The sequence below is a fragment of the Thamnophis elegans genome, chromosome 2, assembly GCF_009769535.1.
Source record: "Thamnophis elegans isolate rThaEle1 chromosome 2, rThaEle1.pri, whole genome shotgun sequence".
Taxonomy (NCBI): domain Eukaryota; kingdom Metazoa; phylum Chordata; class Lepidosauria; order Squamata; family Colubridae; genus Thamnophis; species Thamnophis elegans.
The window spans coordinates 39,568,694-39,586,230 of NC_045542.1; the positions used below are offsets into that span (position 1 = coordinate 39,568,694).

Below are 17,537 nucleotides of genomic sequence, written 5' to 3' on the forward strand. Positions count from 1 at the left end.
AGTGTATCTTGAAGAAAACAGTACAACATATAAATAATCATACTTAAGATTATGCAATAATTTTCATCTGCATTTTAAGGTAATACTGTTATGAAAAAGCTAAAGTAACTGGCCCTAAAATGGAACTGGTAACCTCCAAACATTTGTGGAGTTTAACCAACTTTTTTTTTAAAAGCACACAAAAGCTATTCGTTAATTCACTAGTGAGGAGTGACAAAAGTTAACATCTTCCCATATGTTGCTGCATTCCAATTCAAGTCACAGGACAAGGAGAATTGGCTACCTGTTCCAAGTATAAATGTAATACCTGTTCTCCAAAATTAAAACACAGAGCAGCTATGCTTATTTGATGAAAAGAAACATTTCAAGACGGTTTCATCAGAATAGTTATTTTGTGGCATATTCCTCTGTTGTTAATTAAGAGAAGGACATTTCTAGTGTCAGAACCTCCTAGGCAACAAAAACATGGCAAACTTTAGCTTTTAGTTGGATAAGCCATATCTGATTTTTCTTTCGCCTAACATCTTGCTTCTTCACTATGATTTGGAATTGAGATGTGTTGCCTGCTTCCCATTAAGAAGTACATTTGAATCACAACTTCATGCTCAGTAGGAGTGTGCATTGAATTAATTCTTGGAACTTCACATGCCAGGTGTTTTCAAATAATAGATAATATTAACCAGTCTTTATGATTGCTAACATGTTCACCTTTGTTGTGTTGCATTCCCTTTAACGTGTTAGTTTTAAAAGATAGACTTGAGCTGACTTGTTTTTCCCCAATCTCTAAATAATATGTGTTAAAATTCAAGCTATGCTATCACAGCCCTTTACAGAATCCTCTGTTTTCCCAAAATCAGTTTCTATAAAATCGTCCTGAGACTCCGAGACATTCTCTTGTATTGATTGTTTCTTTCTTTGGCATGTTAAATTCTTGCAAGGTCTCACCAATGAAAGGAATACAGCAGCCAGCAGCATTCCACCAGCACAGGAATAGAATGCAGAACTGTATTTTTTTGTGGTATCCACTAGTACACCTGTAAAGCAGAAAGACAAGAACATGTTATGAAAAACTTTATACGTACCAATTTGCCACAATCCTTTGAAACATTTTCTTCTTTCCTGAGCATGACTTATAGAACCCCAAATCTAATCTTCCAAGTTTAAGAACAACCAGAGGGGCACCTGGGCTTAATTAAGTGAATTACTTAAATAATTATTGCATTATTTAAAAAGAAGGGAAATGACTTTATCAAACTCTGTTCCTATGATGCATGCTTGGGGTTTGGGTCCATCCTAAATAGCTCAAAATTGTAAACAATTCTAGAAAAGGTATTTAGGTGCTCCGTGAAGTGCAGCCATTCAACTCACTACTGCAATTATTTCTAAACAGTCTTGAAGATAAAATGATGATTGTTGTTTGTCTTGGGCATAGAAGTCAAATGGTAATTTGCTCTTTAATAATTAGTGTTTCACTCAGGTTGAGTATCTGATTTTGTCTTATTTAATTTTCACATTCTTTAAGCTGTGGCTGGACAACTTGTGCTCTCACAGGCGTTTATGAACTGCACCTTCCACCATCATCCCTTAATAGTCCTAGAAGGCTACAGGTTTCCTATTCCTCTCTTACCTTCCACATATAAACTTTGTTCTGATTCCTTATTTGCCTGCATATTGCTAAACTCAGAATAAGAATCTATGTGGCTACGGTCAGGCAAGTAGAGATTTCTATCGCTTGTAAAGAGCTGGGTTCAAGTATTAATCTGGCGCTGGGCAATCTCTCTTTCACTATTAGCCATCTGTAAAATAGGAACAACTACCCACTTCATAAGAGTTTGAGGCATAAAACAATATACCAATCTTGAAGCCCTCTGTAAATTAAAATTTCAATTGCTAATAATATGATTAGTAAGGATGCTACTGTTCAGCTACCTCCCATGCAGATGGATAATGTCTGGAAGCAGAAGTAGTGCTTAAATATTGGTCGGGGGAGTAGCAAGTTTGTTTATTATCTAAGTCTTAGATTTGTATACCACTTCATAATGCTTTTACAGCCCTCTCTAAGCAGTTTACAATGTCAGCCTATTGTCCCCAACAATCTGGGTCATTTTACTGACCTCAGAAGGATGGAAGGCTGAGTCAACCTTAAGCTGGTCAGAATCAAATTTCTGGCAGTTGGCAGAATCAGCCTGCAATACTGCATTCCAACCACTGCACCACCATGTCTCTTTTACACAATAAATTGAGTGGCTCCTTTAGGGAGGCTAATGAAAATGCAATGCTTATAAATCTATATGGGCTGCTAATGTAAACTCTTGCCTTCTATTATTGACCTAGAGCCCTTACCACCTAGGAGTATTTCAACTTCCTTCTGCTTCCCTACATATACTATATAAGCTGAATCGAATGTTCCCTGCTCACATAAGAGCATCTTTTCCATTTTGTACTTGTTCTTCAACTGCGGTTTAGTATATATTACCATCACAGTAGAAAGCTGCCTAATATTGAGTCAAGTAATAGGTAGAATCTTGTCAGTACTGTCTGGCAATATCTCTTCATGTTTTCAGTGAGAGCTTTCTTCAGCTCTACCTGATGATGACACATTGAACCTTGGGATTCAGGGGTGCAATTGTTATGAGCCCCAGCATGGGTAGTAAGTAGAGAGAGAGGTTAAGAAGATCTCTGAAATGCTGCTTAAGGTTACCTGCAAGGGGTGGTCCAGCCAACCCTGCTAAGCTTTGAATAAATACATAGACCCCCGCAGCAGATGCCATCCTCTCAATGCCGACGACATCGTCTTCAGCCAGCATTGGAATGTGTGTGCCTGCTACCGTCCCGAGCATGAATCCAAAGAAAATACTACACATCATTAGCCCCCAAAAATTGTAGGCGAGAGGGAAGGCAAAAAGGGCAACGTCCAGCAGAATAACACAAATGAGCTCAATGTAAATTTTTCTGATGGGCTTTTTGTTGAGCAGCCAACCAGCGCCGATTCTACCAAAGACCTCAGCAATGGCCATGGCGGAGAGGATGTAAGCAGAGCAATCCTTGCTGATGCCAAGGCTCATGCTGAGAGGAATTATGTATAGGGAAGGAGCAAAGAATCCCAAAGTAGCAAATAGACCAAAAAGTGCGTAACAAATAAAGCTGTAGTCTTTCAACACAGAGAAGTCTAGGAGTTTTGGTTTGGGCTCCTTGGTAGGAATGCCACTACTGGCTATGAACATCTCCGTGTTTTCCTTTGGCTCTTCACTTTTAAGTTCCAACTTGACATCTCTAGGTATGTTGTGAGGTGAGGTAGTTATTTCTACTCCAGAGTCAATGGAGTCTATTGAGGTGCGTGTCTGTTCATTTTCAAGCATGTACTTTGTCTCTCTTTGCTGTTCCACTGGTGATGCTTTCACTTCTTCTTCTGCTATGATTTTGATGGGTCGCAGCAGCAATCCACAGGCAGTAATTCCAAGCTGCAGTAGACCAACAAACAAGAGGCTGGCTCTCCAACCAAAGTATTCCTTTGAAGCAGTGATAGCTATAGTATAGGAAAAAGTAAAATGTACGTATGAACTTGGAAAAACACTCATGTTTATAACAATAAATTAAAATATTGCCATGGTTTGCACTCATGTAGTTTAGGGGCAGGCATAGAATTCTTGGCTAATTACTTTGGGGCACGTGGGTAGCTTAAGCATGAGAAATGGAAAAGCAAACTACAAAACATATTTTTATGCCAAGTGTTTCTTCGCCCAGGTAAGCTTTGGTGCTGCTGAACTTCAGCACATATTAGACATGTGTGTGTGTGTGTGTGTGTGTGTGGTATTTGTGCTGATAAATAAATAAAGGGAGACTAGTATAGATCTATTTCAAGCTATTTAGCTCTCATCAGCTAGCCATACCCTTACTGGGATTCGAAACTGCGAAGTAAGGGTATGGCTAGCTGATGAGAGCTAAATAGCTTGAAATAGATCTATACTGGTCTCCCTTTATTTATTTATAAGCACAAATACAACACAAATGTAACAAAGGCAACGGTAAAAATATTGGGTTTCTGTCGTGATGGTCTCTTGTGACGAGCCAATGGACAGAGAATGGAAGCAGTTAGCTTCCTCCCATGATTGGGGCATACCAGGGGTTGTGACACTATATATATATATATGTGTGTGTGTGTGTGTGTGTGTGTGTGTGTGTGTGTATGTATATATGTATGTATTAAGTGGTCAGATATATATCTGAAGGTGGATGGGTGGGAGGCGGGTGGATGGGCCTATCACACAGACAATGGTCAATTGATTAATGATGTATAAAGGCAGATATCTTCAATAGTAGTTTTTACACTCTGAACATGTTAGCAGAGGCTAATGAAAACTAAGTGGGTAATATATTTTAAGTTCCAGAGATCATAATGTCTGTCTGTCTCTCTCTCTATATATATATTACAGTTCTCTTACTTTTCCAAATCTATACTCTGTGAAACTAAAATGAGTGTCTGCCTACACCATTATGGAATGAATTATATGCAATAGATATGGGAGCTATAACAGAAGTGGGAGACACTAAGTATGGGCAAAATGAAGGTTCTGGTGTGGAGGAAGACTGAAAGCACATTTCATCTAAGCACGTATAGTAGGCCTGATGAATTCTAGTAGCCTACTAGAATTGCATCAAGCCATTTGGACATGTGCTAAGACCCCCAGGGTTTGAATTTCAGATATGATGCATTAATCTTCCAGATAACTACATAGACAGCCTTTCTACTATTAATACTGCAGTTGGAATTGTAACTCAGCTTTATTTTTAGCTTGGAAATTTTGCACAGATTGTATGTCATTTTACTCTGCTTATTGAAAAAATAGTAGCAAAGTGAGAACATGCTTTATAGTAGTCCGAGCTCGTGTCTAGAATAACGAAGGAGTCAAATAGTGTCCCTAACTACAAATTTAGGCACAAACCCCCTTTTACAGTGTCTTTTCTTTATATTTTCAATGTAATGATCTGGTGATCCTTTTTGTCATCCTGTCCTTTATTATTCTAAATCTCCCACCCCCACTTCTTACTTAGCAGATGGTGTGATTTTTCTTAAGATTGGAAAGAAGTTCTGATTACTTGGAATATAATGAATGGATTGGTCTCTGACTCTTAACGAAAACAGCATGCATTATGAGAACTTGCTATGCTTTTCTAGAAAATATGTTTGAAGTTGAAAATGCAATTAAATTGATATCTTGTCTCTTTGCAGGATCTCCAATAACAGTATTTGAGATTCTCCCCACAACAATCCTATGATGTATCCTGGGCACAAACTTACTAGGTTGGCTGAAACCTGGGGAGGGCAAAAGCGGCCTCACACCCCTGAGGCCCTCCGGAAATCGGAAACGAATCATTTCCAAACTTCTGGTTGGCCCGTTGTTCGCCCTCCCCAGGCTTCAGGAAAGCCTCCAGAATCTGGGGAGCCCGAACCTCCCCCCCAGGTGGGGAGAGGTTATGCACGCATGCGATGGGTGGGGCGCAATGAATTGTGGGTGTGGGCACGCACACACAATTTTGCCACACCTTTACAAAAAGGTTTGCCATCACTGTTCTAGTCTAATGTTTTTATCCACTAAATCAAAATGGCCCTCAATTATCTATTTACTTCTTTACAATATACAGTTGATGCCTTTGAAGCATGATTTAATGGATTAAGCACAGCTCTGCTCAAATGAAAAATCCATGACTTTTATTATGTCTGGCAGAACTGTATGCTCTTTTAAGAACTGGAAATGTTGCATTTTTGAAAATGATTAAGATGGAAATCCTTTCTCCATCATTGATCTCTTTTTCTGCTCTATTACAAAGTAACCCAAAGAGGAACATTAATTTGAAGTTGTACATTCTCTACAACAGGGATCCTCAGCCCCTGGCCATGGACCGGTACCAATCTATGGTCCGTTGGAAACCGGGCCGTGCAAGCAGCAGGCAAACAGGCTAAGCTTAATCTGTATCTGCATGAGATCCAAGTTGCGCACATGAAACCATCCCCCCTCCGGTCTGTGGAGTATAGTTTTTCTTCCAAAACCAGTCCCTGGAGCCATAAGGGTTAGTGCTCTACAATTAATATATTTGTAAATTGAAAATAAAAGTTTAACATGGCCCCAAGGAAGCTAGGTTTGGGCAGGACTATGTTTTGATATAGCCATACCCAAAATAGGTGAAGAAGTATACAATATTAAGATGCCCCATGTCAGAAAAAGCAAGAAACATGTTTTTATTTTTTTTTACCTGGTGCAAAAGAAAAAACAGCAAAGCATTCTCCTGTAGAAGCCACGGCAGTGACCAATGAGCGCTTTTTGTCAAAGTATTGAGACAGAATGGTAACAGTTGGAAGAAAGGCAAAGCAGTATCCTAAACCTGTCAATAAATGCCAAACATTAAAATAAAGCTGTTATGCTCCTGCAGGATCAAATATATTTATTTTTCCCAACTGTATTTTTTAAAAAATTATTCACTCAGGACATACTCTTTGTCACCAATAATTATTCCTGAAATAGCAATAGTATTTACACTTACTGTGTTTCCCCGAAAATACGATAGGGTCTTATTTTCTTTTTACTTACAAAATATGGCTTTGGGCTTATTATATGGGAGGGCTTATTGTTTTGGGGTTGCCGGGTGGCTGCTCTCTTGTGAACTGGCTCCTGAAGAGCCGGGCACAGCCTCAGGGGCGAAGCAGCCATGAGATGACCAAGCTCATGAGCAACCGGCCAGCAAACAGCCTCTCCAGCCGGGCAGAGTGCCATTCACTGACCTAGGGGGTATCCCTAAGGCGCCAAGCCACGTGGCGCTCTGCCAGCTCCCGCGACAAGGCACATTAGGGATACCCCCTAGGTCAGTGCATGGAGCTCTGCCCGGCTGGAGAAGAGTTGTGCAAGCGCCTATTCCACCCTTAGCAGGCATGCCTCCTAGCCTCAACATGTTCTCCCTGCAGCAGCCGCTGCTGCACTCCGAGCATAACGTCTTCTCCGGTTTCAAACTCCAAAACTCGGCTGCCGAGTCTTCCAGCAGTGACCGCTCTAGGAGTGCGCTCTATGGTTGTGGGCTGGCTGCTGGAAGACTCTCTGTCCGGAAGACTCTCTTATGGAGAGTCTTCCAGCAGCCAGCCGACAACCATAGAGCGCACTCCTAGAGCGGTCGCTGCTGGAAGACTCGGCAGCCGAGTTTTGGAGTTTGGAACCGGATAAGATGTTATGCTTGGAGAGTGGCGGCAGGGAGAGCTGGGCCTGGATATGTTGAGGCTAGAAAGCATGCCTTCTGGGGGCAGAACAAGCACTTGCGCAACCCCCTTCTCCAGCCAAGCAGAGCTCCATGCACTGACCTGGGGGTATCCCTAATGTGCCTAGTTGTGGGAGCGGGCAGAGCGCCATGTGGCTTGGCGCCTTAGGGATACCCACTAGGTCAGTGAATGGTGCTCTGCCCGGCTGGAGAGGAGGTTTGCTGGGTGGTTGCTCATGAGCATGGTCACCGCTCTTCGGGAGCCAGTTCGCAAGGGAGTGAACTCCTCTGACCAGGCAGAACGCCACTCCCCAACCTAGTGGTATCCCGAAGGTGCCAAGCAATGTGAGCGCCTTTCTCCTCCCCCACCCCCAGTTCCTGCAGCTTGGCATCTTCAGGATACCGCTATGTCGGTGAGTGGTGCTCTGCCTGGCCAGAGGGGGGATTGTCCAGGGGGTTTATTTTTGGGGGTGGGCTTATATTTTTTCCCACGCAAAAAATGTGGCAAGGCTTTAGTTTCAGGACAGGTTGTATTTTCGGGAAAACATATATATACTGCTTTATAGTGTTTTACAGCCCTCTTTAAGTGGTTTACAGAGTTAGCATATTGCCCCCAACAATCTTGGTCCTCATTTTATCGACCTTGGAAGGATGGGGGCTGAGTCAACCTTGAGCCTGGTGAGATTTGAACTGCCAAATCGTAGGCAGCCAGCAAAAGCAGGCTGCAGTGCTGCATTCTAACCAGTGTGCCATCATGGCTCATTCCTGACAAGTCATTCAGCAGAACTGGGAACTGCAAATGTTTCTATTTCCAAGATAGCTTGGTCTCTTCATACAAGAACTACTATTTCTGAAGGTAAACATTTCTTGCAAAATTATGATAGTGCAAAATTTCTTTAAAAGAAACTCACCTGAAACTATGCCAATTGAGATGTACATTTCAACCAGTGTACGTGCAAAGGAAGCAGCAACCATTCCACCACAGACCAGTAGCCCTCCAATCATCACCACCAGACGATGACCAAAACGATTAGCTGCAATTGTAGAAAGAGGAGCTGCAAAAAGAAAGATTGTTTATATCTCTTTTCAGACCAGAATACTGGAACCCAATCTATGTGCTTTGGTTAGCAGGGCCCTTCAAATCTCTCCCCCCCTTATAACACCTTGTATCCAACAGCTAGGAATGTGGCAACTTATAAGTCACTGGTTCAGTGATTCAAACTTACCAGGTACCAGTAATTTACTTCTGATTATTTTATTTTTACTCTATAAGAGTACCGGTAGTCCCAAGTAGTATGTCATACATACACACATTTACATAATGCATGATAACCAGTCTGGTAATTAAGAGTTACAGCACCAGGCTAAAAACTGGGTGATTGGGAGTTTTAGTCCTTTCTTAGGCACAGTCAGTTGATGATCTTGGCTGATCTCTCAACCTGAGAAGGTTGAGAGGCAATGGGAAACTACTGAAAAACCTTACAGTAAAGTGTAGGAACAAGTCCAGAAGTTGCCAGTGACTCAAAGACACCAATATAAATAATCCCCCTTACTATGTATATTTCATTAATAAGTCCATTGTGGCAAATTGGCGGGCATACCACGTTTCAATAGAGAAACCCTATTCCTCAGGTCCCATCAGGTGACATGGTTTGATTAATAGGTAATCAAAGCATGCCAGCTCTGCAGAATCAAACAGAATGGGCAGATATTATACAGAACGATCCCTCAAAAATGTAAACTTGAATTTATACCATCTAGAACAGTTATTAAACATAAAATGCATTAAAAAGTAGACTTTCTCCAAGAGCCTAATGTATACAGAATGCAATGCTTAATGCATATTATTGAAAGACGAGCTGGTGTGACTGAGCAATCGCACTTGGGATAAATATATGTAGTCCATACTTACTGATTGCAGTTGGAACTGGCAAATCTGTCATTAAGTGACACAGTTGTTAACCCAAAACATCATAACCACACCAGATTTATAGCAGACCCACAGTAGTTGTTAAGTGAATCACTATGGGTTGTTAAGCGCAAACATCATCTGACCACAACTTACTGCTGGCTTTCCCATTGACTTTGCTTGGTGGAAAGCCAGCTGTGAAGATTGCAAAGAGTGATGCTTATAATAAATGCATATTACATGCCCAAATCGCAATCACTTTGCTTCAGGGAAGGGTACCATGGCTGCAAGTTCAAGGTCTGATTGTAATTACAGGTTTGTCCTAAGTTTGAATGATTGCTAAACAAATGGTCATTAAATGACCACCAATAGTATAACCAAGCCTTATGCTGGGTAGGGCCCCTTTAAACTCATTGAAACCACAGGTCTTAAGTCCATGATGGTGAACCAGTGGCACACGGAGCCATTTCTGAGGGCACGTGAGGCATTGCCCTGTCATCTCCAGTGTGCACGCACACGCGGTCCAGCTGATTTTCTGCCATTTTTGCCCTCCCCAGGCTCCAAGAAAGTCGTGCGTGCAGGCATGGGACAGCAGGGGAGTCATGCATGGGGCGCGATGGGGGTATTAAATTATGGAGGTGGGCATGTGAGCGTGTGTGATAGCACGCATGCATGTGCTTTTGGCACCCAAGGCGAAAGAGGTTCACCATCACTGTCTTAAGTCATAGATATCCATGTATATTGTAAGTTTTCATATAACCATTATCTAAGTATACGCTTACCTGTAAACGTAAGTACAAATACACATATTGAGATTATCCACGATATCCTGTAGTTGGTTTCATTAAAACATTCCATTAAGTCAGTAAAGAAGACCCCAAAGGACTTGATAATGCCATATGTCAAGGCCTCTACGAAGAAGAAAGCAAATGCCACAATCCATCCCCATCCTCCATCAGGCACTTTAGTATAAACATTTGGGGCAATGCATGACATTCTGGTTGTTTTGACAGTCATTTTGATCTGAAATAGAAACAATGATAAGATTGGGGTATCCTCTAAAAACACAAGGCACATAAAATTCACTTGCTAAAACATAAGGTATTAAGTGTGAAATAAATATTTAAAAATATAGTTTCCTCTAGACCAGCGGTGTCGTCTGGGGGGGGGGGGAGTGCTTAGATCTGGCCCATGGGGTCACCCTGGAAACAATAAAGGACCGGCCCGCAGTGCTTCAGTCAGTGAAAACAGAGCTGGGGCAGGCCACATGTGGCCTTTCCAAGCTCCATTTTTGCTGGCAGAGGGTTGCAGGAGGCCGCCACAGCCAAAAACATGGGTCAGAACACAGGTGCCCCCAACATGAGTGATGAGCTGGCCACACCAACTCCAGACCCTCTAGGTCCACCCCCCCCCCCGATGTGGCCCTCAATGAAATCGAGTTTCACCATCCTGCCCTAGACTATGTAGAATTGAAGTAAATTTGTCTTATCAATCCTCCATTTCGTTACCACAAATTACGCTATGATTTTATAGGTGTAGTTGAATTTCTAAGCTCAAAATATATTTCATCATAAGAACAGACTGATGTCATTCAAGAAAAGGCCATTAAGGATCAGATGAAAATATAGTAGAGGGCAGTTCTGGGGGTAAAAAAGAATCCACGATGATCCCAAAGCTGTAGTGAGAGTAGGGAGAATCCTGTATTTGCAATCTGTTTTTGAGCTGGATTCTAATTAAATCCAAGCCTATCCTACTACTGTTAGAGATATTGTCTTCATAGTTGAAAATGCTGAACCATCCATATGAAGATTTTAAATGTTCCTTGTTCTCCTTTTTCAAGTCAGTTTTGACTCTTGATGATTGCCTGGGCAAGTCCCTGCAGTTTACTTGGCAAGGTTTCCAAATTGGCTTGCCACTGCTTCTTCCACAGACTGAGATAGACTTGCCCAAGATAACCCAACTGCTTTTGAGCTTAAGGCAGAACAAGAATTTCATGGTCTCCCAGTTTTTAGCTCAGTTTTTAGCTCGGTATATTAACCACTATACCAAACTGGCCCTTTTTAAGCACTAAAACAGCCTATACAGATAATTCTTGAGTTACAACTATAATTTAGGTCCACAATTAGGGTTATAAAGCAAGTCTTCGTATGACTGGACCCAATTTTATCTTTTTTAATGGCTGTCATTGAGCAAATGTGGCACTCATTAATGGAACCCATTGTTTACTATGGGCTGTTTGTTTTTTGCTGGAAACTGGAAGTAAACTTTCATTTCTGGCAAAAATGGCATAAATCAAGTCATGTGATTGTGGAGCACTGCAAATCTGGGCTGGCTGCTCAAAATGCAGTCACATGACCTGGGGAGATTGGGGCGAATGTTGCAACTGGATTCTAAGTTAAAAAAAATGGGGGGGCATTTCCGTCAGAACTTTGCTCATAAGTCAAGATCTACCTGTACACGGTACAAATGACTGTTTGATGCTATACACAGCAGGTTCTGACCAGTTCTGGAGAACCATTAATGGAAATTTTGAGAAGTTCAGAGAGCCAGTAAATGCCACCTCTGATTGGCCCCGCCCCCATCTATTTTTTGCCTCCCAAGTCTCAGCTGATGGGGAGGAAATGGGGATTTTGCAGTACCCTTCCCCTGAAGGGGAATGGAGCTTTTACAGTATCCTTCCCCTGCCACACCCACCAAGCCATGCCACGCCCACCGAACCTGTAGTAAAAAAAATGTGAATCCCACCACTGATACACAGGCAGTAATTGCTGATTCTCAAGGTGCTTGTTAACTCAATAAAAGGTCCTTATCTAGTGCACTCTAAAACAGAGTCAAGCATGCCTGAAAAAGTTCTTTGTGCTGATACTTTGTATAGTCCCAGGTTAATGGCACACCATGTAACCTTTGAGTGGTTCTTGAAATATGAGTGTTCAGAGCACTTTCCACATGAGTAAACTTTGGAAATAATATACTCAAGTGTTCTGAGTGTATTGAAGAGTTTTCTGTTTCAATTTGGAGACTATAATTCCCCTTTTCTGCTCTACTGATGCCTCAACTTTGGTAGATTAGAGCAGTACTAGGAGCCAAAGAGTCCTCATGCAATAATCGGTATTTTAATCCCAAGAAATGCAGGAATATATGAGAGTTCTAATTTAGTGGGGCTGGACAACAGAACATTGGGGAAAGTGATATTAGAAGATCTTGGGGCTCTAAAAATTAATAGCAATGCTTTCTGAAACAATTGAACTGTTCTAATTCAGTATCTCAATATGATGGTCAGAATTTGTATCTCTAAAGTATATTTTCTCAATGGAGTGCAGAGCAACTTTCCACGGGGGGGGGGGGGGGGAGAGATGGAAGAACTTTGCTTCATGACAAAAGTAATAAAGTCACTGGCTTAAAATTCTTGGACCATCCATCTTTTATTCCAGCATTCTTGCAGTGCAAAGATTTGCAAAAATAACTCTGGGCAGGTATCCTATCCTGCTGCAATTGCCAATGATTCTTTAGCTGCCAGTTCTGTGGGGGTGCTTGGAAACATTTATGCATACAAAGTTCTGCTTTAGTCCCAGTTAACAGAGTTTCGAGTTTGACTATGTCTAAATAGGCAATTCTGTATCCTTGATACACAAGATTTTTCTATACATACAGTAATACTATTATGTCTTAGTACCAGTGTACACTCTTATTGTACTATTGATAAGGAACAAATTCCCTGATGTCATGGACTTAATTACCATATATGTAGTGAAATATAAGTGCTTAAGTGTGCCAAATTGCATGTGAGATACATTTAGGAGAAAGTTAGCAAAATAATTAGAAAAAATAATTTAAGGTATGTAATAAAGAGTTTTAATGTTTTCAGGAAAACATTTCTTTATCAAGAGTTTTTATGTCAATAAATGTGTTTTGAAATTAATTTATGTTGTCAAATAATTCCTGAAATATAGGATTCAGTGTTGTATAAGAGGAAGGATTTTAAGATTTGGTTTGCAAGAGACAAATTTTTTAAAAAACTTTGTTTTTAAACGTTCATAAAATCATTTATGTTTTAGTCCAAAGGCACTGCTATGCCATTTTAAAGCTGATATGGAGCTTTTAACATGTTAATTAAAATAGGTAAAAATTATACAGAAAGGAAAATCAGTAATTACTTTTAGTCAACCTGCAATGCACAGGTGCTTATGAAACCATAAGACCTGACAGTTTGTGCCTGATAACTTCAAATTTGGAGGAATAAGAACAGGAGGTATCTAATATTTCAAGAATCTGTGTAAAAGAGCAAAGTAACTTTTGTTACTGTAACACTTAATACGGACCAGGCAGGACTATTGTATTAATAATCTTACCTGGTTTGCATTACATGTTACATGAATGTGGTGATATGTTAAGGAGTGTAACAAATCCTACAGCAAAATCAAATGTTAAAAGAATTTCATTCCCCTCCCAAAAAAAATTTGGGGCAGAAAGAAAATAGTTAAGGCTTTCGGTAATCTGAGTCATAATACAGTAATCCGTACATATGTGAGATTTTGATCAAATCCTGTCTAAAGCCCGGCATAGGACAGGCTCCAATATTAGTTTAATTTGCTTCTGGAGAATATGTATTGTTAAGTCCTGTCTATGCCATTTCTGCTTCAACATTGTACTTCGTTTGCACCTTCCAGGTCGCTGCTCAGAAAAGCGCAGCTTTAAAACGATGTGGAATCCAAGGGCTTTGTTTAGCGGAGATGCGACGCCTGCAGAATTCAATAGCGCGGAACAGAATGTTTAGCGGCCACGTTGCGCCATGCGGTTATCCTCAATCCGGTTTAAAGCGCATTGACAGAATGCAAATCTGCGCTGTTCTTTCGCCTTGTATAAATAACGCCTTATAAAGCTCTTTTTCCCATTTTAAAAACAGAAGGGGGAAAAGAGAGACCTATATTATACGCAAGTTTTTTTTTCTTATTTAAGTATTTTCTTCCGAATGGAAGAGCAACCCCTCCGTTGCCCGCTCCCTGTCCACGCGATGCATGTTTAGAGCGTGGGAAGTGAGCAGTGGGCACGAAGGCCCAGGACTGTATTCTTCATATCCTGTGCAACCTCCAAGACACAGTTACACTTTATTTTTCCAGTTAGATCCCCTTTCTTTCAGAGAGACGGATGTTATTTCCGATTAAAACAATAAGTAACCGTTAAATAAATAAAAAAACGACAGCAAGACAACCAAACTTGTGCCCAGAAGAAAAGTCACTTACCAGGTCAGCAGACGATGTTGCTGCTGCAACTTGGGGAGAGAAAGGTGTGGAAGAAAAAAGGATTCCCCCCCAAGCTGCAGAGAAGAGCACCTTTGGTCTATGACCTGGTCAGCAACATGCTGAGGCAGCGGCTGGAACACCCGACCCCTTCGCCCTCAGTAGCGCGAACCAAAGACCCCGCTCCAGAAGGCGCGGGAAGGGGCTGCAGTCGCTTCAGACTTATACTCTTGACCCCCTTTTGGAAAAGGTGGAGTCTGTCCTGCTCCAAAAATAGACCCCCTTCGTCGGGAAAGAGCGGCGGGGAGTCTGGCTCGTTATCCGATGCTAGGCTCCCGTTGCTGGTGCCAAGGCTGCCCCATGGCCAGCCAGCGCCCCCTTCGCTCCCGAGTTTTTTAAATTTTTCCGGGGGATTTCTGCCCTCGGCTCGATTCGTTCGCGATCTCCCTCGCCTTCCCACGCGCACCCGCTCCCCTTTTTAAAGCAAAGGCTGCCGTCTCTTCTGGTTCACACCACATCAAGCTCCGCTTTTTTTATATACCGGCTCAAGCCGGTTTCTACCAGCGAATCTGGCGCGCGCTGTAACTCAGCAGCGCCATGTGCGCGCCGGAACCCGGTTTTGCAATTGCAGCAGCTGAAGAGCGGGCGGGCGGGCCGGCTTCCGCGCGCTCTAGAGGGAAGCGCGCGCCGGGCGGCCGCAGGAGCCGCGACCTGAACGAGTAACGTGGGAGAGGTGGCGGCAAACCCAAGGGAAAGGGTGCGGCGGGGGTGGGGTAGATGAGTTTTTATTTGGAGAGCGGACGGGCTGTGCCACGTTTGCTTCCCTTCGTGACACCTTCCCCTCTTTGCTCATAAGGGCATAAAACTGATGTAATTCGCCTAAGCCGCAGCCCAGACGCGCGGTTATAAAGAGACTTTCCCCGTCCCTTTTTTTTCTCCCTTGTTAAGTTCCTCTTTTATAAGAAGCAGCGCCGAGGCAGAGCTCGAAAAACCATTTCCCTCCCCCAGTTAGCAATGTATATTCCAAGCGGCACTATATGTAAACTCCCTCCCAGCTCCACATTTCATAGAGGCTGAGCATCTAAATGCAAAAGGAAGCATCGCTGCGCCGCTTGGAATCTCTACTTTAGCTCATCCCCGAAGAGGCCATCTCGGTGGGAGGAAGTCCCTCGCGTGAGACTCCTCGCTTCCCAAGACTGCAGTCTTTCCTCTCCCCCACCCCCGCCCTGCTTCCAGCAAGGGAGCATCTCCTAAGCAAGTTCGACGCGTTCTTTCTCAACAGTTCTCCGTACTGTTAAAGGTACCATCTTTTCCCTCCCTTCCCCTGCATGGATTCTGCTCCACTGTCTTCATCAGTACGTGAATTTGCGGGGGGTCGTCTGTGGCGGGTGGGTGAGAGCAACGAGGGGAAATTCCCTTCAGCTTATGTCAACACGGGATTGTTAAGCGGCGGAGCCTCTCGCTTAAGTCTGCCTCAAGCCTGCCTCGCAGGAAGGTCAGTTAAGGTAAACTGCCCCAGGGAGCGCCGAGTATTGTCTGGCGGAAGGCACCCGCGCTAATTTCTTCCTCAGACCCACCCGGCAGCATCGGCATCTTTTCAACGAAGGAGAAACGGCAGGATATACTAAAGACCCCACCACCACCACCTCACCCGAGAAGCCGTTCAAAAGTGGGGAGGCGTGGACATAATGATTGAGTCCCAAGCTTTGCCCCTCGAAGCCCTAGCGGCAAACATTGATTGACCCAGACCAGGAAACTGGAAAATGCAACGAAGCAGTCCGAGTGGATCCGGCTGGTGCCCAGACCAAACTCCGGGTGTCACTAGCACCCGAGTAGTTCTTTGCAGCTTCGCAGTTGCAAATCCCTGGTATGTCCGCTACATTCCCGGGGCAAAAAGCCTCGTGTGAAACAGTCGCGCGCGCGGGGCGAGCGAAACTATCGAAAGAAAATCGCGCCAAACTGCCACACTGCAGTCAACGCTGACCGGCTGGAGAGTTGATGTAACCTTGGGCCGCGTGTACTTTTTATTATAGACTTCGTACTTGCCCCCACAGCTTTTAAAGAAGCATCCTCTGAATTGCTGGGGCAGGTTCCTAAAACAGAGGTGGGGGACGACTCCTGTAGCGCCTCCTAGCGGTCAGCTTGTTTGTCAGATAAGGGTTCCCGGGCGCAAGCCTCCAGCGCGCGCTTTCTTGCCTTCGCGGCGGCGCGAACTTCTTTTCCCCAGGTTCAAGCTCGCGCTGCCGCCGCTACTGCTAAGAGCCGATCCGGACAGAACAGGTTTCTGCCAGTTTGGGTGTGTGTGTGTCTGGATTCTGTTGTATACATGCACTAGATACTCCTAACCTCCCGGAAGCCGAGCTGTCCTTGTTGCAACGGATGCTACTGATGACTCAATAGGCTGGCGGTGCTTGCGAACTAGCAGTTGCAGAAATCGAAGTCGCCGCCGCCGCCGTCGCTCCCCTCCCCCGAGTTGGGAGTTTGCAGTCTTTAGCCTTTGTGTCTTGTGTTTCTCTCCTTTTGGTCCAGAAGAGATTTTTTTTTTATGTTGTCAGGTCTCTTAAAGGCTCCCGAAGATTATTTTTGCTGAGTTATTAGAACTCAGCTTGTTAACGCTACTTTCACTGATGGCTGCTGTGAGTGTCTTTACTTACCCACGTGTGTGAAGTTCTTGCATGCAACCTAAAATTCTTCACTTGAATGGTAACTTTTAAAGGATACCGCAAAGCTAGTTGGCTCCAGAAATGCATAATTGCAGTATTTCCACTTTATACAGCAGCAAAAGAGGTTTCCCCCCCCTTCGTGATGACTTGTTGGAACAAACGGAAAAGCAGAGGCTGTAATAGACATTTGAAGTGCTTACATAAACTGGCCAAGTAGTCTTTGAGGAATACCATTTAATAGTAATAACCAAAAAAGAAACCCCAAAGAAAATACTCAAAACATTATTTTGGATTGTTTTTAAAGGTCTGATAAGAGCTCAGTTAAATACAATAAAAAACTGGATTGGGAATGAAGCCATTTCTGCCTTTTACTGTAAAGTGATTTGAATGGCACTCTAGCAATCAGAATGTCAAGGAGACTTAAATATAACAATTCCCTCTTTGCCATACTGAAAGATGCTACAGATATTAAGATGGGTGGCCATG

The 17,537-nt window shown here is 43.0% G+C and overlaps 2 protein-coding genes across 7 annotated transcripts in view; one reads left to right on the forward strand and one right to left on the reverse strand.

Moving 5' to 3' along the window:
* Positions 1-17,537, forward strand: part of ARSG (arylsulfatase G) — a 124,707-nt gene that overhangs the window by 8,244 nt on the left and 98,926 nt on the right. The window contains exon 2 of one of the 5 annotated variants that reach the window (XM_032209543.1): positions 5,878-6,069. The exons of 3 other annotated variants lie outside the window; for them this stretch is intronic. The gene's annotated coding sequence lies outside the window, so the exon portion shown is untranslated. Of the gene's footprint in view, positions 1-5,877; positions 6,070-16,537; positions 16,685-17,537 lie in introns of those variants that run through there. One more of the 5 variants, XM_032209544.1, reaches the window with a different exon arrangement.
* On the reverse strand, positions 731-15,121 carry SLC16A6 (solute carrier family 16 member 6). Of its 2 annotated transcripts, XM_032209541.1 has the most exons (6): positions 14,392-15,121; positions 9,934-10,174; positions 8,154-8,297; positions 6,253-6,381; positions 2,702-3,526; positions 731-1,034 (listed from the first exon to the last, which is right to left on the reverse strand). In XM_032209541.1, exons 2-6 carry the CDS (start codon positions 10,166-10,168, stop codon positions 805-807), a joined length of 1,563 nt encoding a protein of 520 aa, XP_032065432.1. In that variant the 5' UTR covers positions 10,169-10,174; positions 14,392-15,121; the 3' UTR covers positions 731-804. The 2 variants fall into 2 exon arrangements, with proteins under 2 accessions (XP_032065432.1, XP_032065431.1); XM_032209540.1 differs by lacking the exon at positions 14,392-15,121 and having other exon boundaries at positions 9,934-10,306.